The sequence below is a fragment of the Biomphalaria glabrata genome, chromosome 2, assembly GCF_947242115.1.
Source record: "Biomphalaria glabrata chromosome 2, xgBioGlab47.1, whole genome shotgun sequence".
Taxonomy (NCBI): Eukaryota; Metazoa; Mollusca; class Gastropoda; family Planorbidae; genus Biomphalaria; species Biomphalaria glabrata.
In genome coordinates, this window is record NC_074712.1 from 44,519,814 (window position 1) to 44,538,158 (window position 18,345).

General features: G+C 34.9%; 1 protein-coding gene across 7 annotated transcripts in view; it reads left to right on the plus strand.

Moving 5' to 3' along the window:
• Positions 1-17,111, plus strand: part of LOC106057208 (filamin-A-like) — a 79,382-nt gene extending 62,271 nt beyond the window's left edge. For 3 of the 7 annotated variants that reach the window (XM_056020761.1, XM_056020762.1, XM_056020764.1), the window contains exons 12-18: positions 1,094-1,224; positions 1,705-1,809; positions 2,203-2,386; positions 3,254-3,469; positions 11,195-11,233; positions 14,253-14,447; positions 14,678-17,111. In XM_056020761.1, coding sequence (XP_055876736.1) covers positions 1,094-1,224; positions 1,705-1,809; positions 2,203-2,386; positions 3,254-3,469; positions 11,195-11,233; positions 14,253-14,447; positions 14,678-14,865 — 1,058 coding nt within the window. In that variant the 3' untranslated portion in view covers positions 14,866-17,111. Of the gene's footprint in view, positions 1-1,093; positions 1,225-1,704; positions 1,810-2,202; positions 2,387-3,253; positions 3,470-3,983; positions 3,999-6,678; positions 6,694-9,581; positions 9,612-11,194; positions 11,234-14,252; positions 14,448-14,677 lie in introns of all 7 variants that reach the window. The other 4 variants (XM_056020766.1, XM_056020767.1, XM_056020765.1 and 1 more) reach the window with 4 other exon arrangements.
• Positions 17,112-18,345: the final 1,234 nt, after the last annotated feature.

Below are 18,345 nucleotides of genomic sequence, written 5' to 3' on the forward strand. Positions count from 1 at the left end.
GTATTCAAGAGTCGTTACACATTTTTACCAGTGGCAGGGCTCCCTTAATAAACTGCAGTGAATAGTCATCTGCCGAAATCGAAAAACACTAAATGTGGCTCAACAAAGATGGCTAAGACAGATTTTAGGAGTCAGTTATAGTGATTGGGTTTAAATCAAGGAAACCCTAAGCCGAACTGGGAGTCGACCCTTTAGTAAGATTGTGAGAGAGCGACGGATGAGGTTTGCGGGACATGTTCTCCGAAAAAATGAATTACGCATAAGAAGAGTTGCAATGATATCCTAGTACAACTTGACGCCACTCATTCATTGAGGTCCTCATGGCAGGTGGGAAGAGGCTTCAGACATTCCTTGACGTCAAATGCTCCCAACGGCGCGGTAGGGTCTAAGTCAGTAAGAATAGCACATTAGGTTTTTGAAATAAAACTTTTTAATAGCAGGAAAATGCACTGTAGATACCTCAGAATATGCATTTTGTTGGCTTTCAATACCAGAAATAGTGCTTGGCGGCGGGGCTTCGCCCCGCGCTAGCGCTCCCCAGACCCCATTGCTAGTAATGGCAGGGAATCTACAATTTTATGGAAACAGCTTGACGGCAAATGCGCCAAACGGCGCGGGAGGGTCTAAGTCAGTAAGAATAGCACATTAGGTTTTTGAAATAAAACTTTTTAATAGCAGGAAAATGCACTGTAGCTCCTAGCGCTCCCCCAGACCCCCTTGCTAGTATTGGCGGGGAATCTACAATTTTTCCACTAACTCATGGAAGAACCTATTCTAGGGCACAATAAACGTCTTCCGAAAGAATGAAGGGTCAGAATGCAATAAAGATTATGTACACACACACACACACATAAATACATATAAACCCCCCCCCCCCGAAAAAAATCCTGGCTACGCCCATGATTAATACACTATATGTTTTAGTCTAATCATTTATTCCATTGAAAATAGATTTTGGTGTTGTATTTGGTGTTGTTGTTAAATAGCTTCCAGTATAGAGTGGGATAGCGTTATGAATTAACCTTGTGTGTGTGTGTGTGTTTAGGTATGTGGGATAGCATTATGAGTTGACTTTGTGTGTGTGTGTGTTTAGGTATGTATGGTGTCCATGTCAAGTACAATGACGTCCATATTCCGGGATCACCATTTATGGTCAATGTGGCACCAGACAGTGGAGTAGCCAGACAGATCAGCATCCATGCACTTAAAGACAAGGGTTTATTGGTGAGCAGTGTTTGTTCTATACACCTTTAATGTTGGTCTTAGGGTTAGGGTCTTTTTAGCCTTTCTCCTTCTCTTCAATCTCTTTCTTACATTCTCTCTCTCTCTCTCTCTCTCTCTCTCTCTCTCTCTCATCCATTCTTTCTCTCAATATCTTTCCTTGTCTCTCTTTCTCATTCTCTCATTCTCTCTTTTTCTGCTTTTTCTCTCTCTTGCTCATTTTTCTCTTTTTTTCTTCTTTTTTTTCCATATCAAACTTTTCTCACTCTCTCTCTCTCTCTCTCTCTCTCTCTTGGGAGATAAAATATTTAGCTGCAAACCTGAATGTCCTTCTGTTTCGGTCAAGAAAATTGGACCTTAGTCAATGAGAAGTGAAGACTGAACCTACAATGTAGTCGGCCTACTTTGTGTTTTTTATTCCTATTATTGTGTCATTACATCCTACTTCTGTATTTAATAGAATGTTGTTTTTTGTCTCTTTAGATTGACAAGCCAGTGACCTTTAGTGTTGCTTTCAATGGGGCTCAAGGTCATCTGCACGCCACTGTTCGTACTCCTTCTGGAGGTCACATGGACTGTCTGTGCCAGGTAAAATAAATGTTTGCATCAATCCCCTAGTACGTGAGAGAACAACTTGAATCGCCTCACTGTTTGAGGGAAGCGACTTAAATGTGACCATATTAGTCAACTATTTTTGTCAACACCTGTTGATATTCATACAAGTTTCGCTTGAAATGACAAAATAAATTCCTCTTTTACGTTTGATGGAAACAAAATAACAGAATGGTGTGTTCTTAATGATAACCAGCCACTTAAACACACACACTCAAACACACACACAAAACACACACACACTCAAATACACAGACACATAGAAATTGAGATTTTTATTTTCAAACACCTTCATAAAAATAATTTTGTTAAGAAAATGTGTTCAAACTAATAACTATGACTAATAACTAATGGCTCTCGTGATTCCAGGAAATGGACACTGGAGTCTACGCTGTCCGTTTTATCCCCAAAGAGAACGGCGTTCACTATGTGGACGTGAAATTGAATGATGCACACATCCCTGACTCCCCCATCCCTATAATGGTAGGTTCCACGGCCTCTGACCCTGCTATGGTCACAGCTAGCGGAGATGGCTTAGAACACGGAAAATGTGGTAGGTACACTTTATTTACGTTAAACTGTTTCTAGTTCTCTTTCAACATACAGTGTGCAGAGCTATCTGGTTAAATCAAAATTTAAGTTCCACTCGTCAGTCTAGCCCCAAATGTCATACGCCACTGCAGATATCTGTAAGCCTCCATGCACTAAGGCGTGACTAAGGCTCCTTGCTGAGATTAATCCCTTATAGCACGGTCCAGGATTCTGTTCTGATGGGTTTGCCTGTCTCCATACAGGGCAAGACCCCCGCATGCACCAGTTCTGCTGTTCCAAGACTAATCGTATCTTCGAATTTGTTTCTGAACACACACTCTCGCTCTCTCTCTCTCTCTCTCTCTCACTCTCTCTTTCTCTCTCTCTCTCTCTCTAAAAAAAGAAAAAGACTCTAGATCTATCTCATTAATGCTATTAGGATATTGTTGTTTTTTTTTTATTTAGACCGCTTCTAAAAGGAAGTGGAAATGACGTAATGCATATTAAAAATAAGTAGATTTAGGGGGAAAAGAAACAAATATTGCTTTAAAAATAGGGAATTCGTGATCTTGTTTAAAAATGCTGTCAATATAGACTGAGGCCCTTTTTGGGGAAATACCGAAAATAAAATACAAAGGTTTGGTTTTGGGGTTTTTCGCGAATAGCAATTGTCAGGTTGAGCATCTGTCAAAAGCAGTTTTTAGTATTCACCTAGGAGGTAAAAGGAACCTGTGTACGAAATTCGATGCGGATTTGTACTACAGTTTAAGAGATCTCGTGATCAATGAATGTGCCAGTCAGTCAATAGATTTCATAATAGTCTTGATGTTACTTAAGTGGAAACCTATTTCTGTTACACAACTCTTGCTCGTATTCAAAAACTCTACAGGCGCCAAGAACAAATTCATCGTGAGGACAGCAGGCGCTGGTTCAGGTCTGCTGGCTGTCTTCATTGATGGTCCCTCCAAGTCTGCGCTCAGCTGCAAAGAGTTGGACGAAGGCTATGAGTTTAGCTACACACCTTTTTGTCCTGGCAACTACCTGATCACTGTCAAGTACGGGAACATCCCCATCGCAGGGTCACCTTATCAGGCCGTGGTCACAGGTAAGAAAACAAACTTGCAAAGTGGAATTTTGTATTTTATTGAGTCCAAAATTCAACTTTTTTTTAAACTCTACTGCAAGCGTGATTTAGTAATGTGACAATGGGTCGTGTTTAGTAATGTGACAATGGGTCGAACTTCGAATAATTCTTTTTTCGAACACAATACACAATTTGAAGCTGAGAGACATGAGACAAATGAGATAAATTTTGTATTCCTCTCACCATTTCATTTTCTCTTACATAACATTTGTATACTAGTATCAGACATTGTCTTGTTGCTTCATAACTCAGAGAATTTAAATCTTTATCCGAAGAAAAAATCCTGGTAAGGGGGGAAGGGGTTCAAAAACATTTGAATAAGAATTCTTTTCAATTGTCAATGAATTTAAAAAGAGAAAGTGATGCTTGTTATGTTCTAAACATGATAGTTTAGAAAGTTCTAGAAGTTTCTCATTTTGGTGTGTTGACTTCTGCTTTCCGTCTTTTTCAAAGAGTTCAAACGTTTTCTTTTTAGAAGCTCTAGACAACGGTACGTCCAACTTTTGTTACTTCCAATGCATCTTTTATCTATGGAAATAATTCATTTATAATTCGTGTAACAGTTTGTAGGTGTCTTAAATAATTTGCTTTCATTATTCAAATTGTTTTAATGCCATAATACCAAAAGTTGTTGTTGTTTTTTTAATGTATGGGTGTAAATGAACTATTTTATTTTATAATATTCAGTTGTTGTTGTTGTTTTTTTCTTTTAAAACTTTTTTTTTTAATTTTAATGTTTTTTTTTCCAATGAAGTGTTGATGTATTGGCGATGTATTGACCAAACAGCACTCGGACTATGTGCACTGTGTTGTACTGCTAGTTTTTAATCAACATGTTGCTATGGTTACGTTGTGTTGTTGTTGTTTCAATGACTCACGCCGTCTCCTTTTTTTGACCATCGTTTGTCATTAAAAGTGTGCTAGCGTGTAGTGCTAATCAAATGTCCACTCATGTACTTGTCTACTTAAATGTCTACTCATATATTTGTCTACTTAAATATGTACTCATGTATTTGTCTAATTAAATGTCTACTCATGTATTTGTCTACTTAAATGTCTACTCATGTATTTGTCTAATTAAATGTCTACTCATGTATTTGTCTACTTAAATGTCTACTCATGTATTAGTCTATTTAAATGTCTACTTATGTATTTGTCTACTTAAATGTCTAATCATGTATTTGTCTACTTAAATGTCTACTCATGTACTTGTCTACTTAAATGTCTACTCATGTATTTGTCTACTTAAATGTCTACTCATGTATTTGTCTACTTAAATGTCTACTTGTTTATTTGTCTACTTAAATGTCTACTCATGTATTTGTCTACTTAAATGTCTACTCATGTATTTGTCTACTTAAATGTCTACTTGTGTATTTGTCTACTTAAATGTCTACTCATGTATTTGTCTACTTAAATGTCTACTCATGTACTTGTCTACTTAAATGTCTACTCATGTATTTGTCTACTTAAACATCTACTCATGTACTTGTCTACTTAAATGTCTACTCATGTATTTGTCTACTTAAATGTCTACTCATGTACTTGTCTACTTAAATGTCTACTCATGTATTTGTCTACTTAAATGTCTACTCATGTATTTGTCTACTTAAATGTCTACTTGTGTATTTGTCTACTTAAATGTCTACTCATGTATTTGTCTACTTAAATGTCTACTCATGTATTTGTCTACTTAAATGTCTACTCATGTATTTGTCTACTTAAATGTCTACTTGTGTATTTGTCTACTTAAATGTCTACTTGTGTATTTGTCTACTTAAATGTCTACTTGTGTATTTGTCTACTTAAATGTCTACTTGTGTATTTGTCTACTTAAATGTCTACTTGTGTATTTGTCTACTTAAATGTCTACTCATGTAGTTGTCTACTTAAATGTCTACTCATGTAGTTGTCTACTTAAATGTCTACTCTATCAGACCAAACAAAGTCATTAATGCGTATGTTCAGGTTGTTTTAGATCACTAGTCAACGGTGCTAGCTGCTGGTTTGAGATATAATATTGATTTGTACTTATATTTAACTCATTTGTGCCTAGACTTCACAGACTAATTGCATATGCAAAAGAATAAATCGACTAGGCAAGAATGGGTTAAACTCTTGTGACTTGTTATAACTCTGTAACGACAATTCAGTGCACTAATGGTGTCAACGTTTTGCTATTAACGTTGATAAGGCTTACTTAGTTTTGGTCTTGGAAATGTTTATGTAGTTCAGTGGTTTAACAAAGACAGACATTTCCATCAATTTGTACGAATCTGTCTTTAAAAAATATATATAAATTTTGGTACTTTAAAACATAACTGGTATAAACAACAATCCGTATAGGATCTAGAAGCTGAAAAGTAGCAATGTTTACCGTAGTTGTAAACTCAGTGCATCATTACATCAACGACGTATGTAACAATAGGAAATTTACGCTAAACTCCCTTTTTTGTGTAATGATATTAAGTTTATGATCTGAAGTTGTTTCATGTTTATGCGTTGAGTTAAAGACTCGTCATCGTGTCTGTTAGTTTTATTGTTTGCTGTATATTAATTTATGTTTAATTACCTTCTATGTGTTCGTGACAGTCTATGACAGAAGACCAAGTTGCAAACAGCTTCATACATTCACTAATCAGTCATCACACAGTTACACACAACTACACAACACATCTCTACACTCAACTACATAGCTACACACAACAACACAGCTGCGCACAACTACACACAACAACACAGCTACACACAAATACACACACCAACACAACACACCTATACACACAACAACACAACACACCTCTACACGCACTAACACAACACACCTCTACACATAACTACACACAACAACACAGCTACACACAACTACACAACACACCTCTACATACAACAACACAGCTACATACAGCAACACAGCACACCTCTACACACAACAACACAGCTACACAAAACTACAAACAACGGCACAATACACCTCTACACACAACAACTTAGCCTAACACAACTACACACAACAACATAGCTACACAAAACTACACAACACACCTCTACACACAACACAACTACACACAACTACACAACACACCTCTACACACAACAACACAGCTACACACAACTACACATAAATGTCTTAACACAAAAAAATATTGACCTTTAATTTTACTTTTCAGGCGGCGCAGCTCAGGGTGATTTATAGAATTATTTCCTTATTTCTCCCACCTACGCCCCATTTCCCCTCCCTCTTATTACTATCTTATACGCCATTTCATCTCCTCATCACCCCTTTCGTGTCAGTGATACTCATGTATTATCATTATCTAAATCTCTCTTGATTGGAGCCATGTTTAAGTTGTTCTGTCTTGTAATCTCCAAACGATATGGTTGACTTCAAGGGCTTGTGGTAGTTACTTCCTGATCTATCAAGCATCAGCTCTCGTGCAGTTTGTGTGCTTTAATTAAAATGAGATGAGGAGAGAAATTAAAAACATTTTTTATCAGAACTTATGTGTTGTCACATCTAGCAGTTATCTTTACACAAAATAATGAAACGGAATAATATATAAGTAGAAACTGACTCTAAACAAATTTTTAATTTAAATAACACATATATCATAAAAATATTAAAACAAGAACTGAATTGGTTACCATATTTCTTTGTAAATAGATCTAGATCTTGATTAAAAGCCACAAAAAGAGTTGGTTTTTTTTTTTGTAAGTTAAAGTATAAGGTGACTTGGTTTGACAAATGTATAGCTGACCTAATTGTAATCAACATTAAATGTAACAAAAAGGACGCTAGACTATGCTGGATAAATACATCCATTGGAGAGAGCTGTATTTTGAAAGACATGTTAAGTTGACCTCCTCTATTCACGAATCTTCCTAGCATAAATCATCAGTGAACACAGCAATGTCGTCAAGGACGAATTAGTGACTTATTCTCTATTTTTTGTTTGTATTGGTTAAATAAAAGGAATCTTATTTCATTTTATTGCATTTTTTGTTCGTAGCACATTCATCGAAAGATTTAATTTTTAGATTTTTTCTTTTCAATATATAAAACCTACACATTTGAATGTAAGCGCATATCTTAAAATTGGGTCATTATCTAAAAAGGGAAAAAAAAATATTTAAAAACTGGCAGTCGCTGCCAGGTCAGACATGAGGTGTTGAGACATTGATGTCTCATGAGGTGCTGAGACATTGAGGTCTCATGAGGTGTTGAGACATTGAGGTGTTGAGACATTGAGGTCTCATGAGGTGTTGAGACATTGAGGTGTTGAGACATTGAGGTCTCATGAGGTGTTGAGACATTGAGGTGTTGAGACATTGAGGTCTCATGAGGTGTTGAGACATGAGGTGTTGAGACATTGATGTCTCATGAGGTGCTGAGACATTGAGGTCTCATGAGGTGTTGAGACATTGAGGTCTCATCGGGATTGTTCATTGTATGAGGTGTTGAGACATTGAGGTCTCATCGGGACTGTTCATTGCATGAGCTCTAAGACAGGTTAACAGACCCATCATTGACTTGAGCTCTAAGACAGGTTAACAGACCCATCATTGACTTGAGCTCTAAGACAGGTTAACAGACCCATCATTGACTTGAGCTCTAAGACAGGTTAACAGACCCATCATTGACTTGAGCTCTAAGACAGGTTAACAGACCCATCATTGACTTGAGCTCTAAGACAGGTTAACAGACCCATCATTGACTTGAGCTCTAAGACAGGTTAACAGACCCATCATTGACTTGAGCTCTAAGACAGGTTAACAGACCCATCATTGACTTGAGCTCTAAGACAGGTTAACAGACCCATCATTGACTTGAGCTCTAAGACAGGTTAACAGACCCATCATTGACTTGAGCTCTAAGACAGGTTAACAGACCCATCATTGACTTGAGCTCTAAGACAGGTTAACAGACCCATCATTGACTTGAGCTCTAAGACAGGTTAACAGACCCATCATTGACTTGAGCTCTAAGACAGGTTAACAGACCCATCATTGACTTGAGCTCTAAGACAGGTTAACAGACCCATCATTGACTTGAGCTCTAAGACAGGTTAACAGACCCATCATTGACTTGAGCTCTAAGACAGGTTAACAGACCCATCATTGACTTGAGCTCTAAGACAGGTTAACAGACCCATCATTGACTTGAGCTCTAAGACAGGTTAACAGACCCATCATTGACTTGAGCTCTAAGACATGTTAACAGACCCATCATTGACTTGAGCTCTAAGACAGGTTAACAGACCCATCATTGACTTGAGCTCTAAGACAGGTTAACAGACCCATCATTGACTTGAGCTCTAAGACAGGTTAACAGACCCATCATTGACTTGAGCTCTAAGACAGGTTAACAGACCCATCATTGACTTGAGCTCTAAGACAGGTTAACAGACCCATCATTGACTTGAGCTCTAAGACAGGTTAACAGACCCATCATTGACCCGTGCCTTCAATCGTGATGCACATAACAAAAAATGAATTCAGAGTCTTACAATTGAGAAGTTTATCTTATAAATAAATTGTATTCCTGGTAAATAAAGACATCAGTGAAACAGAAAGTCTTACTTGAGAAATAACATAAGATTCGTGAATAGTGAATGCCCCTCTGTCTCCATATCTGTCTCCACATCACTCTGTGTCTAGTAAGCAACATTCTTTAGTTTCATCTTTGTATTATTTCTCTAACATCACAGTTAACTTTCGCTTATCTCATAACTCAGATCGAAACATCTTAACTGTGCACTCAGTAGTTTAGTTGGAATTTGTGCATTTGCCTTTTCACACACATTTTATTGTTTCTTTTCTTTTTTCAACCTTTTGTTTTTTTTTGTTTTCTTTGTTTTAATTTAGACTTTTACATTTATTTCATTTCCTAGCTCTGTTTATTTATTTGTATTCACAGCATTTTATTTCGATCATTACAAATGCTATTTATGCTATTTATTTAGGTGATGAAATGTTCGAAGGACTATTTGTAACAATATACCTATTACTTTGTTATTATGTTAAATAAATGCCTCTCCAAAACCTACTATCTTTCTCCACCAATGAAAAACAGGCGCCGCTCAGCCTCAGGATGGTAGAAAGGGTAAGAACCTGAGAGGTGTCTCCAGATGACATTGTCAGTGATAAACACAACTGTAATGTTACAAATCTAGCGGTATGTCAAGAGACTCAGTCCAACACTCTAAACACTTTACAAAACAGAATTTTAAAATTCATAGTAGATCTATGCCATTTATTTCAAATAACTTGACTTGTATGTTTCATGTGTTGACTAGGGTAAATACATATCTGGAGACATCTTTATCCAATTTACGTAATATGACCTACACTACAAACTGATAATGTGTTTACACCCAAGTTGAAATTTCAAAGAAAAACTCCACCCACCCCTTTACCAAAACAAAAAAAAGAGAGAAAAGGCATGGTCCCCCTGCACACTCCATCGCTACATCAAACATTTCCTTTACCAATTGAAACCCAAACAATAATGGTGTTCATCAAAGTGTTTTGAAAAACCTCCTGCTTGAATACATTTAACAAAGATTGATTTCTGCTTTTTTTTTTGTAGAACCTTTTAGAGAAGCTTACTGAAGACATAAGTATCGCAAGCCCTTGATCAATATATTACAAAAATAAGAAACAAAAACAGATTTGTGTTAATTGGAACTTTAATGGGAAATGTTACATTACTGATATTAATTAAAATACAAAGTCTGTCACCAAACTAATAATTACAATAATGAAGTCACCTTGTATTTATTTCATTATTTTATTGACACGATGCTTAAGAAATGTATGACTCCATGTCACAACGTTCTACTTAGTCAGTCACTAAAGACTTTAAAACAATAAACTTGCTGACATTACTGAGATGTGTGGAGAGATGTAAAACGGTGTGGTCCGTGTGGAGCGGTGTGGTTCGTTAATAGGATGACATTTCTTGCCACTAGTCAAAATGTAGTTTCAGAAAATCGAATGCATTGCAGCTTCCATCCCCAGAAACAACAAACATTCATGGTTAAGAGAGGCTCTCTTTGGTTTTATTGGTGACGTCATTCTGTGGTCAATAGGTTTGGATCCTGTGTCGGTCATTGTTTAGACTTCAATAGAGGACGAAGAAGACTAAAATACTGCATTAGGCTTACATTGAGAAAATAAGATATGCACCACCTTAGCCACTAAAACGTTTTGTAGTACATGTACATAATGTCAGTTTAAATTAAACATCATAGCACTGGCAATCGTCCACTTGATATTTAATTAACCCTCTCTCTGTTGCCTCAGGAGTCATTACTGAACCCCCCCCCCACACACTTTTAAGTAAATACTGAGACATTTTCACTGAATATATAAAATGTTAGATCTAATATATTTTCAATTTCCCCAATTTCAAAACGTGCATCAAAAGTAGGTTTATACCATTAACACATCTTGTCTAACTAGTGACTCCAATGGATAGTAGTCCCGTTATGGTCTGCATTCAGCTGTATTGTATTTGAAAGCAGTCTTGGTGAGATTGCTAGAAGCATTAAGTTTCTGTTAGTTGTTCTTGTTTTGGTTTTATCAGCTTTTTGTAGAATGTTGAAGAGAACAATAACAACGGGCTAAATGTGTAACATGTAGATGTAACATTTCAACTTCAGACTATTCAGTTCTTTCTTCCAGATGATCCAAACAGTCCAGTTGATCAGGGGAAGAAAATTGGTGCGTGAAACTCAGCACGAGTTATCTATCAGACGTTTGTTGTTGAAATGTGTTTCTTTGATTTGACAATGTTGTATTTTTTTAAGTTGGAACAAAGGGGGAAAAAACACCTAAGTTGATGTTGTATTAGTGTCATCCTGATGGTGTGTGTGATAATACATGCAGTGGTTCTTAAACGCTGGAAATTACTATGGTTATGTTTCGCACTATACATCTTTACTCGCACTGTTAGAAAGGGTAAAACTATAATATGTAAAGTCTTATAATAGGTGGCATTTATTTGCATACTTTGTATATCACATTTTGAAATGTTTAAGAGCCGCTGTGTAATATAACACCTAGTTTTATTTAAACAACCCACAACATTGAAAATACTTATGATTACAACAATAAATAGTGGCTTGTATTATTTGTTTGGCTAAGCTGCATTTGAGATCAGTTTAGGTCACAGGGTCCTAAAATAATTTCGCTGACAAACTTTTCCAATGCTTCTAATGTATTCTAGCTACAAATGACTTAAACGACTTTCTATTTTTGCTATTAACAATGTTCCCTCCAGACACATGTCCAAAATTGTATTAATGTCTGTTCCCTTTGTGTTTATTTAACATTCAGCTTTACGGTGTCAGACCCGTCATTGAAGATCCTTTCTCTGACGTCCTCCATCCCAGCCCCCCACCTTACCTGTATTCACACTTTTTTTTCCCTATGAGCCCGAAGCTTCGTTTTTACCTCCTGTCCTATTGCCTCCCAGCCCAACCTTGAGTGTGTTTGAATTCCCATGGCTCAGAACTCAATACTTCATTGATTGACAACATTGAAGTTGTTACAATAAAATTGAGGAGGAAACTACTGTTACATTTTTTGTTGAGAAATTATTATTTTTTTTTAAATGATATTAAATTTTATTATTTAAAAAAAAAAGATTATTGTGAACGGTCTTCAAATGTTCTTTTTTTTTTTCTTTTGTTCTTTTTTTTTTTTATTTTTACTTTACTCTTTAATTTCACTCTGACCCAAAATTATGTTTATTATTATTTATTGTTATTGTTTTTATTATCGTTGCACACTTAACGTTATCATTTTCTAATACTTACTTGCATCTTTGCGCATAACTGTTTTTTCATTTTCCGCATGTCGTCTGCTTTGTTTTTAATTTGCTTGCTTCCATATTTTAGTCATTTCTATTTTTTTAAATATGAAATTTGTAGCTTTAGCTATTTTTTAAATTTTATTTTATTACTTTTATTTTTTAAAACAATTTATCATTCTTCAATCCAAAATTTAAAAAAAATATATATTTTTTAAAATCTTTCTATGCAATTAATCTATTAATTACTTTTGTATTTTTTTAACTGTATTTAGAATTTAGTTATTTTTATTTATCCTGTAGCCTAGAAAGTTTTTTTTTTTTTTTTTATGATTTTGCAATTTTATAAAGTAGTTTAAAATAATTTGTCTTTATCTATAGCCTAAATACTCGGCTGGTAGTCTAGTCAATTTTGCTTTCTTTTCTTTATTTGGTTTATAAGTAGATGTCAGATTGATTTTGTGGTTTGCTTTCATTACTTTATCTTCGCAACAAACTTTTTCAGTCTGCGTAAGTAGAATCTCTATTACCACATCTGTTATGATTGTTTTTAGAGCTATGTTCTCTCATCTTTTCATTGTGATTTCATATAAAAATCACTTCCGCATATGTCTGCTTTTTTTTTCATCTGTTTTCTGTATCTGTTATTTTCCGTTATTAAAACTTTCCCTAGTCTAAATAATTTTAGTTTCAGAGCTTTTCAAATATAGGTATCGAGAAAAAAAAAATGTCCATCACCATTCCCTTTGTATAAAGTGACAGTAAGTACTAATAAATAGTGTGTGTCATAATTAAAACAAGCTGAAACATATTTAGACAGTAGATCTAGTCTGAGATGCTGGTTTGTGTGCAATATTTACAATTTATGAGCTTTCAGCAATTGGGATAATTGCTTGATATTTAAAAAAAGAAAAGAAAAAACAACTGGTCAAAAATGGTGCCAGATTTTTCTGAACCTTATTGCGAAAATGTCAATTCATTGTTGAATACAAATTAAAGACAATCAAATTAATTACACAACAAAGATTAAAGTGAAGTAATGATTGAACAAACCTGGAAGCATATCAAAGATTGAATAATCAAACACTATTCTCTCCGCTGAGAGGTCTCTCAAATAAATCCTCTGAAAAAATGCAGCTTACTAAACATTTGGAAACATAACACACACGAGGCAGATGTTAGCTTTGATCTCTACATTTGAAAAGCTCTGATATAATTCTGTTTTCCTTTCTTTTCAATCTGAGATGCAGTTCTATTATCTTACCCCATCTATCTTGTTCATCAACTAGATGAAGGTGAAGTTCCCAGAAAATGTTTAAGCATGACTTGTTCTATTGCTGCCTCAGATCACTGCTTTAAGTCCCGTGTCACAGCTCTTCTTGCAGACACTCATCACAAGTGTACTGTAGTAGTTAGTACCTGGCTGTTGCAGACACTCATCACAGGTGTACTTTAGTAGTTAGTACCTGGCTGTTGCACTTATATTTTCATTTTCAGTCTCAATGTTTTCATTTGAGGTCGCTTTGCTGTCAACGTCATTGTGTGTTCTTAAGATTTCATCACATCTAAAAAGTTGTTAGCCCATTTTGAGCTAGACAGATAGTCTTACAACTTTACTTTGGACTTTTCTTATCGTCTGGAACTAGACAATATTGAAATCTGCCTTGAAGTGGTCGGATTTCCTGGTTGTTGTTGTTGTTTTTTTTAGATATTTACAAAAGAAGAAAAGGCAAATCATTTTTCATTACAAAATGTTCTTTCCTGTATCATTAAAATCTTGTTTGATTTTTTTTCCTAAAGATCCACTCATTACTTTCTTCAACGAACCCCTGACCCTTGACCTCAGTATCCAAAAAATGATTTGGAAATATGTTCGCCTCATAACACCTCACAGTGTAGATACAATGTGGTTCTTCTTTTTTTTTACAGGTGTTGGGCGTAAACCTTCCCCCGTGGTGGAACAGTCATCCATGGCCGTGGAGACAGTGGAGAAGAAGGCTGGCGCTGGTGGCGTCAGGCGAAAACTAACCGGTGATGCCAGCAAGGTCATTGCCAAAGGTCCAGGTCTGAAGAAGGCTTTCACAAACAGAGTACAGACTTTCAACGTGGAAATCAAAGATGCAGGTCAGTGCTAGGTTCTAACTGAAATACTGAAATCATATATGCAGGTCAGTGCTATGTTCTAACTGAAAAACAGATATGTAAGTTGCAGGTTCATTCTAGGTTGAAAGGGAAATAAAGAAATAAATTAACTTATAATTCAAGGCTATAATTAAAATTGTTTGTACATTTCATGAAATATTTTTGTAAACTAGCTTCTTTCATATAGAGTCTCTGTTTGTTGTCATATGCAGGCAATGCTGTGCTGTCTATTGGTATGATCTCCCCAAGCGGTTTTCCAGAAGCCGAGCTGTCCCTTAAAAAAGTCAGCCAGACAACTTACACCGTGAACTACAAGGTCCAAGAAATAGGTGAACACATACTTCACATTAAGTGGGGCGATGATGAGATTCCAGGCAGCCCCTTTGTCCTGACCACGTGAACACCAAGCTACTGGAGGGCTTCTCATTGTATTGATAAAGAAATGGTCTACTTGGTATGTTATGATCACTCAAACATTTTATTGTTCGATCTTCATTTATTTAAATCTTTTTCTTAATGCTTAAACTTTGTCTTGAAAAGAAATCAGTTTTTATAAAGTATTGTAATAATTTATAATATAATGGAATCATAAAAATAGAAACATATTTTTCTGTACCGGTACCGATATTTAAAAAAAAATCTTTTGAAGAAATCTTGCAACTGATGACTTGAAACAGCAATATGCCTGAAAATGTAAAATCGCTAGCCCCATATTATCACATTCAAATCCCTTGGAGAAAGAATTGTAAACTATTTATATTGCAATTGGAATTATGGGCCAATCAAGTCTCCTGTTTATTATTGTTATTATCTTATTTTATAGTTATGCAGTTTGTCCCCCCTCATAACCAGAAACCAGTAGTTTTAAATTTATATATAAAGATTTATATTTACTATAAATTTCTAATTTAATTTGGTCAATTTTTTTTTTTTTACAAAATGAGTTTCATTTTTTTATTACATATTTGATTTTATGCTTTTATTTTTTTTTTTCATAAAATTATGCAAAGCACACACTTGTACCATGACTAGCAGTCCATATGTAAATATCTTGTTCAAATACATATAAGAGTCTCTACATTGTTTACATAATAACATATTTTTTTTAAAGACAATTAATTTTACAAAATTTTTCTGGACTCTTCTAGAGCAATTATTGCATTGTAATATTCTTTTAAAAGGAAGGGAAATGATCACTAGATTTTGCTGAAATTTTTTGAGCTAATGAGTTACTATCAACACTTCAACGAATAGCCTTCAAGCTTTATGCTGCTAGTCATGACCTATACATTATGTAAAATGTTGTTTGTTTGCATGGAGATGTGTTTATTCACATTATTGTAAATGGCTGAAAGCATTTACAGACCTTTTTTTCTTCAGAGCACTGTGGAATGTTGTTTCTTTTTATAATGTCTGTATTATTAAATTGTACCAGACCTAGACATAATTTTATTAAATGTAGAACCAACCCTGCCCTTCACCATACATGCAACACCCCTTTCACCTAGTAGACATACACAATATCTGCCTTTGAAATATTCATTTTTATTTTCAAGAAATTATGTAATATCAGTAATTGTCTCCCTTGGAAATGTTTAGACATCATAACCTCCCTTCCCTATTTATTTAGGCTCCTTGTGGAACAAATGTAAGCAACAAGCCTGTGTACTAAGCTGTGTGTTTTTAAATATATGTCCTGTTCCGGTGTGCTAATGGTGTGTGCTGTCCACTTTATCTTCTCATCGCCTTGGCTGTGACAGAATGGGCTTAATGTGTGGATCATTAAAAACTAGGATTCACTATTAAATACATTTTAATTTCATTAAATTTCACAAAATATTGTTTGCTGTTTTTTACTTTTCTTATGTTTATATGTTATCATCTAGGTTTTTATTTATTAAAAATATTGCTTTTGTTGTGATGGGATGCCAACTCTTATTTTTGTTGTTGTAATCTTTTTATTTATTATAATTTTTTTGTAAGTATATCAATATATTAGTAATATGCACCAGATGATAGTTGCAAGCATTATATGGGATAAATGTGGTGCACTGCGCCTCAATATACGTAGTAAGTAACAATGTTTTGTTCACGCTTGAATACAGCTTTGGCTTGAACAAAGATAAAGAGATTCTAAAGTAGTCTTGTATAAAATATTAACACTTCAGTGGCTTTTTAGTGAACTTATGTAGATGGAACAAAAATGAAGTGAGTAGTTAGTTTATTCAATTATTTTACCATTTAAACATTGTTTATCATCTTACTAGTGGTATTAGCATTGATATAGTCTAGCCTAAAGGCTTGTATTTATTTAGCTTGAGTTTAAGACTTATGGGTATTTATTAACCCTACATTCTGTGTTGATATATAAATCTAGCTTTATATAATCGTTCTGTTTCGTTAATGTCATATTTCTTTTCTTTTTTTTTTCAAAGCACTTCTGTTTATGAAGCTAGTTATATCTGTAAAGGTCAAAGGTCATGTCATACTCATCATCTTTGGGTAATTGTTGGTGTACATGGGTATTGGTTTGTTCACAGAAATGTATAAATAGTTTATTTATTTTGTATCTTTGTCAGCAGATTTGACTAATTGTGCATTTCTTAACTCTCTGAGTGTCAATAAACATATAGTTTGTTCCCTTGACTAGAGTTGTTTTTCTTTTCTTCAATGCCATGTCATTTGTGAATGTGTCTTGCTATTGTTTTTTTTTTAACAAAGCTTATATCAACTCACTCTGTCTGGTAAATAGTTTGTACACATTATTTCTCGCACACCCAATCTCGGATCAAACTAAAATTTTGCACAAGTATTTCTTTATTTTGTTTGGTATCTTGAAAAAGGGAAACAAAGTGTACTTGACTGAAGTGGTTGTATAAGCTGAATTAGTCCCCTTTATACATCTTCATCTGAGTATTATGAACACAAACATGAAATAAAAACAATGGATAATTATACAGTCTTCCAAGGTTTTAAATATCTTGTCTGCCTGGCCGTGTGGTAAGCGCTCTGGACTGTCGTTTGGTGATCTCGATGATTTGAATCATGCCTGTCGTCCTATGAGAGATTAGGGCTAGGATGTAATTATCTTCAAACTGAAGAAACATCCTAACCGTGTAAATCATTAACCAAACAAAACAGTACGGCTATGTGGTTACTTTCATTAATAAGTAGCCTACCACTTGTTTCTTTATACTTTTTAATTCTTTAAGTAGAAAAACAAGATGGTAAAAAGAAATATTTATTTTTATTACAATCGATTTATGGGACAGTTTTCTTTCTTTATTTCAACGTTTTAGCATGCACTATGTAAAAAAAACTTTGCGAGACTTTAGAGTTTACAGTTTACGGTTGGCATATTCTTTAAAACAACAAATAAACAAACTGTTTTTCTTAGTCAAAGATCGAGCTCCATAAGTTGTTTTACTTGCCATCTTGTTTCAAGCATACCCAGCACTCAACACAGTTCTTCGTAGCATTGAATAAATACTGGCCTGAGATTGTGTCTTAGAGAATAGTTTAATCTTCGTTTACTAGAAACTTTTTATGAGACAGTTTCAATAATTTACAAAGATATTTAGAATTATTTTCAATACTTGCATTTGTATATGTCTTATATTGTGGGCACACCTTATTTCTGTAGGTGTCAGCGAGCCGCATAAAACACTCCGCGGGCCGCATGGTGCCCGCGGGTCGTAATTTGCCCACCCCTGCATTAGTGCACTAAAATGAAGGGATATGGAGAGGCAAAATGTAGACCTTCATTTACTTAATTTCCCCCCCCCCCTTTTTTTTTCTTCCCGGACTAACAAAATTAAAACTACCCACACAATGATATTTTAATCCATGTCAGCAAACATTTTAAGTTCCGAGGAAATCT